A 9,856-nucleotide genomic window follows, 5' to 3' on the forward strand; every position below is an offset into this window, starting at 1 on the left:
GCGAAATAAGTCAATCAGAGAAAGACTATTACATGACCTCACTGATATGTGGGATTTAAGAAACAAGGCAGAGGGTCATAGGGGAAAAGAGGAAAAAATAAAACAAGACAAAACCAGAGAGGGAGACAAGCCATAAGAGACTCTTAACCATAGGAAACAAACTGAAGGTTGCTGGAGGGCAAGGGGGTGGGGGGTGGGGGGTGGGGGGTGGGGTCACTAGATGACAGACACTGGGGAGGGTGTGTGTTGTAATGGGCCCTGGGTGTTATGTAAGACTGATGACTCACAGACCTCCACCTCTGAAACTAGTAATACGTTATACGTTAATTAACTGAATTTAAATGTTTAAAAACTATGAGAACAACAAAAAAACAAAAACACCAACCCTGGTTCTTCTAACAGAAGGCAGAGGAAGGAACACAGCCACAGAGAAAAAAGGACTGTCTCACCTCCCGGGGCAGTTGGTTCTTCTGTCGCGTGGATTATGATTTTATTGTCATGCCACTTATTACCTATTGGGAGGCACTCCGAAATGAGTTTTTTTGAAGTTTTATAAGGTTAAGAAATGTCCTATAAAGCAGCAGTGACAACATGACCTTTTGCTTCATTCAAATGACTTCAAGTGAAAAGCTCTGATATAATCCAGGATTGGCACAAAACATGGTTTCGGCTTGAAGTAGGTTCCATGTTGCTGTTCTCCATTCATGTTCAGCAAACACGATTCATGGTCAGGTGGATGCTGACTGACTCGCTTTTTTATTATAAAAGTGTGACATTCAGGTTTTAGGTTTTTCACACAGAAACCGGCCAATCTGCAGACTCCGACTGCTTTCCCGCTATTATGAGGCGGCAAGTCGATGACAAAATTCTTGTCTTTTCTTATACGTCTGTTGGCAGAACTGCTTTGAAACGGATCTCCCCTAGTTTCAAGTCTATGGCCCAGGACCATAACATTTGCTTGGACTCTTTCCTTTTGTTATTCGAACATTAATGAGGTCTTAAAACCTATTTCTCTGAATGAGGCCAGCGAGCCCGGGGGCACAGGGTTGGCTGGAGGTAGGTGGGGTGATAACCGTCCTGGGATTGAGGGGGGGGGATTGCTGGCTCTCACGATTTTCCGTGCCTAAGAGGGGAAATCCAGGGCAAACCAGGCTGAGTTGGTCGCCTGGCCCAGAAGCTAAGTTAGCCAGCTGGTGGCTGGGCCGAGTTTGCTCAGGAAGCCTTTCTGGAGTGGAGTTTTCCCCTGCCCTACAGTGGAGCCCTTCACAGGCTAAGGAAACCGAAGAAGGGGCAGAAATTAACCAGCAATTGGGCACCCCTGACACAGAAACTCTGGCAACAAGAAAACCCACCGCATGCTTCTCTACCAGCTTGGACCGTAACCATGCTCAGCGTCCACAGGTAAAACACATCCAAACGTGAGGAATCCCTTATGTGTGGCAATAATAATCAACCCTGATTCTGAGAGCCAGTTTGTTCTTAAAGTATCTGTCCTGCAGTCGGCCCAGAGCATAAGAGATCTTTCTAGAAGGCTCCCTGCTGAGTCCCAAGCCTCTGGAACCATGGATACAAACGGAACCGCTGCTTGGGGAGATCCGCTGCTCAACACAGTTACTCCACGGGAGTCCAGCCGCGTCCCCACCCCTGCTGGCCACGCAGCCGTTCGGGAAACCACCAGTGTTCCCGGCACCTCTCCCGGTCACCTAGAGCAGGCGTAGGAGCGCTCCGTGACTCACTCTTTCTCCTCCCCTCCACCCAATCCCTCACAAACCCTGCGGTCTGTGTCTCCTACATATACTCAGGATCCAACCACTTACACCCGCCCGCCCCTCCCCACCCTGACCTCACCCAACATCACCACTCACCCAACAGACTCCCACCTGGTCTCCCTGACTCACCCTCAGGACCCCACAGTCCAGTCTCAGGAGGGCAGCCACATGCTGCATATATGGCTCATCATACAAAGTTAATTCATGCCACGCCTCTGCTTAAACCCTCCAAGGGCGTCCTATCCCACCCCAAGGAAGAGGCCAAGGCCTCAGAGTAGCCTTGATTTACAGGACCTGCCCTGCTACCCTTCTGAAAGGTGTCCTACACTCACTCAGCTCCAGCCTCACTGGCTTCCACATGTTCCTCCAACACTCAGCCCACTGTGGCCACAGGACCTTTGCACCTACACTTCCCCCTGCTAGAGCGCTCTCCTAAGATAGTGCACGGTCCACTCCTCAGTCCCTTCAGTCTCTACCCAAATGTCACCCTGTGGTGACCATCCTAGTTAACAGCCGCTTGCCCCCATCTCCCTCCTCCTCCTTTCTCCTGCTTCATTTTTCTCCAGAGCACTCAGCCCACCAGGCACACTCTGTATTTACTCACCTATCTGTTTACTGCCTGTCTGCCCCCCGTTAGAATGCAAGTCCCACGGAGGCAGGCAGTTTTGCCTACGGTGGTCACTGCTGTACTCTCAGCTCTTCACCCACACCTGGTCCACTAGGCGCTGAACAGATGTTTGCCAGATGACTGAAGGGCGTACAGAAGTGACTGAAGTAACACCACCGGCCAGGAGAGGTAGCAGCAGGCGGGGACAGCCGGCTGGCATCCAGCTGGGTTTCTTGCCTTTTCAACTAAACGTCCTCAGCTACTGAGCCTATAACGCTCCCTTTCTTAGTGTTTCCCCCAAATGGTTATTTTTGTGAATGTCCCCAGGGAAATGTGGCCCTTGCAGATGGCTGATTGTGCATGGGGGTCTCCATCCCTTCATCCAGATTCACTGCTTCCTCCTGAGGCTGCCTGGTTCAAAAAGCCCCCATGAGAGGCCAGATACCTCCACAGCAGTACCTGCCAGAAGCCTGGAAGCATGACCACTCAGATCTTGCAGAAGACCCTAAATCATGCTCAGAGCCCTAGCTGCAAGGGAGTCTGGGAAATGCGGCTTACAGCTTCCCAGCCTCCAGAGTTTGAGCTGTCAGTCACCCGAGAACGGTACTTTCAAGACTATGGGTTACTCCCCACTAGTGGCCATTAGTGGCCTTGAAATCAATTTACTGAAGGCAGACCAGAGTCCTTTTTAAAATGAAATGGAACAGACGACAAAATATCACAGTGTGCTACATATTCTGGGAGAAGTACTGTTTTATGAAAATGTCTGTCCAAGCAAGCATCAATCCAAACTATGACATCAGAATTTCTGGTGCATCAGACTTTTTTAAAAGTTCCCTGGTTAATCCAAATGTGTGGCCAGGAAGGAGAGCCATGGGGTCTGGTCTTTTCCAAAGGGAAACGATGCTTCTGTACCCGTAACTCCCAGCCAGCCTCTGGGCACCCGAGCAGTCATGTGGGCATTGTGCCGAGGCCCCAGGCTGTCCATAGAGTCTGTGGGCATCAAAATGCATCTTTCTCCTGCCCAAGATCTTTCTCTTTCTCTCTTCCTGCTTCGAAGCCCACACTTCCTTGGGGTACCTCCATGAGCTCCCATTTGCCACCACTGACTGATGAAACTTTGCTTTTACTGTGGCGGGGCTGAGCCAGGTCCCCAAGGCTCGAGAGTGACTTCCGCAGCCTCAGGGGGAGGCTTCCTGAATCCAACCTGTTGCCAGGGTTCAGTATGTCAAGCAGACAGTAAAAATACCAAAGCAGTTCAGCCCTAAGAAAGAACACAGTTGTTTCCTCAAAAAGCATCAGCACAGCTCAGCACCCTGCATGTCAAGGCAGAAAAGCCAGGTCAGGGGACCACACTTCTGGAATGTTCCGTCTGGCCAAGGACACCGGGGGGTGAGGGACGCTCTCTTTCTGACAAACCGATCGTCAACACAGCGTGGGGCAAGGACACTGTACCTAAACTTCCACACTGGAGGGCCTGCCACTGATGATCATCTAGACTCTGGGAAGATCAGCAAGAAGTTCTTAGCCCTGGAGCTACGTGAAGGAACAGCAGACCCACGATTATGGATGGACAGGGACTTCCAGACTGACTTCATAGGACAGATGGGTCTAATGCACATTCAAGAAATTAGACTCCGACACTAACTTCCTTTTGGCACAAATTTCAATCTCGAAGTCAAAGCTGAAGGAACACTGAGCCCAGAGAACACAGAGCCATGACCTCGTCATCTGCCACTTCCCTGAAACGTAGCTCTCTCCTGGAGACCCTGGGGGAGACGAGGCCAGGGTGCCTAGCACAGTTTTGTTTGGGAACAAAGGCACAGAGGGGATCTCTTCTGCCCCCTGCAGCCAGCTTGGCCAAGTAGTTCGGGACACTCAGTGTCTATGTGACAAATGATTAGAGGAAGCTGAGTCAGACTTGGAGGGAATCTTTGTTCACACCCTCTTTTCCAGATGGGTAAACTGAGGCCATACGCTCTTAAGTGGCTTGAGATAACCCAGCCAGCACCTGACACAGGTAGGCCCGTCACTACCTGGCCCCCGAGCTCCCGGGCCATGGCATTTTCATACACACCATCCCCGGGTCTCCTTCCTCGGGGAGCATGCTGCAGTCACATCAGGGACAGAACTCTGAAATGGCCCGGGAGCCCTAATGTCGTCCAGTAAGTCGCTGGGCCCCGGGGGAGGAGAACGCGCCCCAGAACCCAGCCCGCGGATGCAGACACCCGGAGTGCAGGGTGGGTGCCCAGACCCTCCTGGAGACTGTCTTTTCACGATCTGCTCTCTGCACAGCCACTGGGGAAGTGGAAAGAAAAGAAGGAGAGGTCCTGGGCTTAAGGTCCAAAAATGCTGACCCCGGTTAGCACATCGCAACCCCAGGGGCTGAGTTGCAGGAATTCCGAAGGGCCCGCATCCCTTGCGACGGCGGTACTCGGCTTTCGCTTCTGTTCCCTCAGTACCCGGTAGGCACCGGTCAGCCCGGCACGCAGCCGTGGCCTCTCGTCTGGCTGGCCCCTCAGCTCCACGACACCAGCCGGGGTTATGGGACCAGCACCCGTGACAGCAGTGTCCCGGCGCCGTGTGAGGAGGGGCAGAAGGCTGGGGTTTTCCTGGGCAGGCCCACCTGCATCCATCCACCTCTCAAAGATCCAGACAAGTCGGGCACCTTCGTCTTGTCTCCCTGCTCACTGCCAACCTGAAAGAAGTAGCTGGTTCCTAACGGCGGACTTGCCATACTCTGCGATTCCTGCCTGGTGCCAGTCGTATTCTGGGTCCCTTCCCCTCCAGTCCCATCACGGGCCATGCTGGAAAGGCACAAGGCAGGGGGTCTGCCTCCCAGCCCCGCTGAGCACCCAGCTTGATGAGGGAGCCTAGACAAGCTGCATAATGCCCGTGAGCCGCATGCCCTCCATCTTCACAGTGGGCACGATGCCACATGCAACAGAGGGTAGCCGGGAGGTAAGTGCACACACGGAAGGCACTTGGGGTGGGGGGGGGTGCTCGGTAACGTTAGTCTGGTTTCTGTCAGGCAGACCCTCCACCTGTCCGCTCTGAAGGCGGGGCAGTGTGCTAGAATACTTGGGACCCTGCTCTCTGAAGACAGTGTGACAGACTTGTTGACCAGAAAGGGCCCTTGAGAATGTCGTCGAGACCCCGGCCTCCGGAGCAGAGCCACACGCAAATCCCAGAGGGAGGGCCAACCTCTCCGACCTGGGAAGGCCTCCAGAGGGAGAACTCCCTCAGCCTTCCTCCGCAGCTCATCCCAGTGTTCACCAGCCACCCTGGCCTTCCTCCCAGTGTCTGGCCGAAGTTCTTCTTGCCCGCCCCCCTCTTGTTCTCACGGCAGCACATTTCCTCCTCTGACTCAAACCAACCTCAAGGCTGACTTCTCCAGACCTACTTCCTCCAGCCACATGGCGGAGGACCCAACCCTGTTCCCCCACCGTGGCCACTGTCACCCTGGAACCGACCAAGGAAAGAAGTGAGAGTGTGCATTTCATCCCCACCTGCCCGGTGGCGGGGGGGCGGGGGGGGGTCACTGTCAGCTGCTGCCTGGGCCGGTCTCAGTCACATCTGTTCATCCATTCACGCTCGGGCTTTCTGCCTGACTTACCGTAGCACCGTGGACCATGTTGGGGAGGCAGACCGTGAAGGTCTAACTACAGGGAGGGAACCGCCAGATCTTATTCAGCTAGCACCTTCTGTGTGCCTGGTGCCTAGCAAGCACTCAATCTAGAGAATGAATGATGCAGCATGCAGTCTCCGAACTCTGCATTCAGGAGCCATCGGCTGCGTTCCTCCCACACTCAAGACACAGGACCAATACCTAAAATACTGGGCTGGTCGTCTGTTTGTCTCACCAGATCCACCCACCACAAAAGGTGAGTCCGCCCAGCTCTGCGTCCCAGCATGTGGACCTACAAGGACATCAACGGGCCGATGCCTTGAGGTCAGAGGGAGGGAGGGCCAGGGGTGCTCATTCTCCCAGTTTGTTCTCTGGAAGGCTGTGAGCTGCCTGAATCCTTAAGGGAGGGTCAGCTCTGATCCGGCACGTGTGGTAATGCCTGGGGTCCTGCCCTCTCTTCTGTGGCTTCCCCACACCCTGCCCAAACCTCTGTAATAGTCCCTTTCTTAATCTCTTCTCAGCGTGCCCCATACACGCGAGCAGGCCCCATGTTTCTCGCCAGGCCTCTGACCGAGCTGATCCCCAAGTCTTACCTGTCAGGACACAGAAACAGCGCGGGAAGGGAATGAGCAGTGCGGTAATGTTCTAGAGGTTAGCTAGAAGGAAGTCCTTCTCCATCTGGCTTCTGTTCATCTTGGTGAGGGGCGGCAAAGAGCAGGGAAGTCTCTTCCTAAGTTTTAAATTACTTTTTTTGTATAGTAAATATATTCAGATGGCTCAAAGTCCAAAAAGACATAAAAGAGTATCTGCACTGAAGTCTCCACCACCTGGCCAGTTCCAGGGATACAGTGCTGAGCCCCCGTCACCTGGGGGCAGCTCCAGATGATGTCCCATCACCACACTGGACAAACCGGGTCTCCCTGCAACTCCCACCTGGGCTTCCTTCTAAATAGGAGATCACAACTCACTAGAGTAGAGAAGTCCTGCCCTGGACTCGAAGCCCTCCAGAGTCTCTGCCCTGGTTTACCACCAAAGCTTCCGGAAAACCCAGCCAGGTCTGTTCCTCACATCCTGGGACCTTCAGGAATTGGCATCCACAGAATGAAGGAACGGCATTTTCCCTTTGTGCAACAAAGTTCTCTTCAGATTTAAAAAAGAAAACAAGCTTAACGTTTAGCAGTTTGCAAATGTTTTGTCCTGCTCTATCAATCACCGAGTGAAATCTAGCAGCGCAGGTATTTATTTCATCCTTGATGCATAAGCCCCTCTGCTCCTCTCCCCCCGCCCCCAACCCCCACCCCCTGCAACAAGTGCTCGGTGGAGCTGACAGGCATCCTTGCCTTCTCGAAGTTTGCCACCAGAGACCACAAGGAAACAAGCGGGAAGAAGGGGTGAACTCAGCACATACACCCCTGTTCCCGCTGCAGCTAAACGCGGTCAGGTTGAGAGCTGAGGGAACCTCCGGACGAGGGCACGGTGTTACATCGGGAATCATGGAGACAACTGGGGACAGCAACCATGGGACTAAACGTCATCAGCTGACTGAGGACGGCTCTCAGAAGCGGTCACCTCACTTCTCACCATCCCCCAAAGAACAAGGTGTGCCAACCACCCACCTTCACAACCAGGAGCTCGAAGTGGCATCTTAGCAACCTCTGTTTAAGGGACAAAGGCCAACAGGGCATCACGGGCAACCACTGCATTAACCTATTACTCTGTTATGAGGGAAGGGAAGAAAAGGCAAGAGCACAGGGAGGGAGGGAGCAGGGAGAGGGCCACACAGCTCAGTCCCAGGCACCCGGGAGGGGTGGAGGCCTCCTCTCCCTTCTCACCAGGCCACGGTACCCCGGGGGGTTCAGAAGCCTTGGGTTTTAAGTGACAGGGGGTCGCCGGAGCCCACGCCCCTCCCAGCCTGAACAAACAGGGAAGGAGTCAAATAGCTCTGACTGCAAAGTGAAATTGAGTCTTCCTCTCCGTCCCGGGCTAGCATTCCAGCCGAGCCCTGCAGTGACTTGGGAGCATCAGGGCCTCCATCACCCCGCCCGTAAAATGAGGCCCAATACAACGCGGGGGGGGGGGGGTCCCCTTTCGGGGCAGGAGGCCATGGGAGCATCTGGGCTCGCAGACAGGCCCCGTGCGGCCCACCACCCCCTGCAGGACGGAAGGCCCCAGCGAACGAGCCTGAACGCCTGCAGGAGGGCCAGGTGGGGCACTGCACGCAGGGGGCCAGGCGAGGCAAGGTCTTGCTGGAGGGCCCCGACCTAGGCCAGGCCCACCTCACCACACGTCTGTTCGCTTTTCCGTGCACCCTCCCACCGGTCCCCATGCAGTCGCCCCTCTTCCTGTCCGTTTGGCCAAAGAAGACCCTGAGGCTCCGGGGTGGTCGGATGACTTCCCAAGAGTCGGGGGACAGAGAAGCGCGGCGGCAGGACTCGCACACAGACCTGCCTTCCCCACCGGCGTGCGCCCCCGCCCCCCGCCGTCCCTCCCCCAGACTCAGTCTGCAACCGGAGTGCGCGGCCGGGAGCCCACGCGGCGAAGCTGCCGCCCCCGAGGGCCCCCAGGCCGCGGGTCCGCGCGCGCGAACCTGCTCCGGCAGCACCGCGAACTTGAACGCAGCGCGCCTAGGGGCTGGTTCCACGTCGCGCGACTCGCACCGGCGCGGGCACGTGCGGCGGCGGCAGGGGTGGGGCGCGGGGGGGCGCGGAGGGGCGGCGCGCGCGGGGGCGGGGGGGGGCGGCCAGGGCCGGGCCGGTGGGCTCGCCGGGACGGCGCCTACCTTTCCTGAAGGGCATCGCGGAGAGGGGCGCCCCGCGGGGCTGTCCCGGGACTCCGAGGCCGGGCGACGTCCGAGTGCCAGCCCCGCAGCTCGGGGGCGCCTCGCGGGCGCCGGGCGAGGGCGGGGAAGGGACATATTTGGGCAAAGCGGGGCGCGTCACAGCCCGAGGGAGGAACCGCGGCGGGGCGGGCGGTGCAGCCTCCGGGGCGGGCCCGGCGGAACCCGCTTAACCCCTGCGCTGCCGGCGCGCCGCGGGGCCGCGGGCCACCCGCCTCCTGCGCAGGGGCGGCGTCGGACCCCCTCGCCGGCTCCTTCGGGCGGCTTGGGGCCGCCCTCCCCGGAAGGCTTTGGGGGAACTCTACCGCGCGCTTATGTTTCCGTCCTCAGGCACAGGGGGACGGCCCAAGTGGCTGGCTGGCTTAAACTGAAATGAAATGAGGGCTGGAGGGAGTCACCCCTCAAAGTGCATCTCTGGTAGCCTCCCTGGCCACCCTCGTTCAAAAACCCTAAACCCTTCCCACTCCTGGGCTCCTGCCCCGCTTTACTCCCACCCCCACCCCCACCTCCCCCAACAATTACCACCTCTGACAAACGTTCTGTTTTTCTCCTTTGGTCACTGCTGTTTCCCGGGGAACCTGGAACAGCACCTCACACACAGGTCGCTAAATATGTCAAAAATAATAAAAATAATGGTACTTGAGGAACGGTAACCTAGAGAGAGGAGGGAGGCCATTCCTCACATTACTACTCATTTTGCCTCTGTAAAGGCCAGCACCTGAGAAATGCTTGATTATTGGATGGGGTCAAATATCTCAAAGGCAGGTCATCTTTCTGTTCAGCTGAGAGTTGTTCATTCCTGTGGAAAGTGCTATTTTATATTGCAATTTGAAGAAATGATGTTAGGAACAGTCTCCTGATCTAATATTTAAGACACTCATGCAAATAGCAATTTCCCCACTTTCCATGTAGTGAAAAAAGCCATCCAGGTGAACTGAAAAGTCAGAGCCAGAGGGCTGTCTGATTTCAATCATTTCTTAGAATCAGTTTCCTGGGCTGTTCTCTCTTATGGGTGG

The 9,856-nt window shown here is 55.8% G+C and overlaps 1 protein-coding gene across 1 annotated transcript in view; it reads right to left on the reverse strand.

The window, feature by feature from the left end:
• PFKFB3 (6-phosphofructo-2-kinase/fructose-2,6-biphosphatase 3) overlaps positions 1 to 8,906 on the reverse strand; it is a 76,070-nt gene extending 67,164 nt beyond the window's left edge. The window contains exon 1 of the mRNA XM_027594039.2: positions 8,784 to 8,906. Within this exon, the coding sequence (XP_027449840.1) occupies positions 8,784 to 8,799 (16 nt within the window). The 5' untranslated portion in view covers positions 8,800 to 8,906. The remainder of the gene's footprint in view (positions 1 to 8,783) is intronic.
• Positions 8,907 to 9,856: the final 950 nt, after the last annotated feature.

This window comes from Zalophus californianus, chromosome 9, assembly GCF_009762305.2.
Source record: "Zalophus californianus isolate mZalCal1 chromosome 9, mZalCal1.pri.v2, whole genome shotgun sequence".
Lineage (NCBI taxonomy): Eukaryota > Metazoa > Chordata > Mammalia > Carnivora > Otariidae > Zalophus > Zalophus californianus.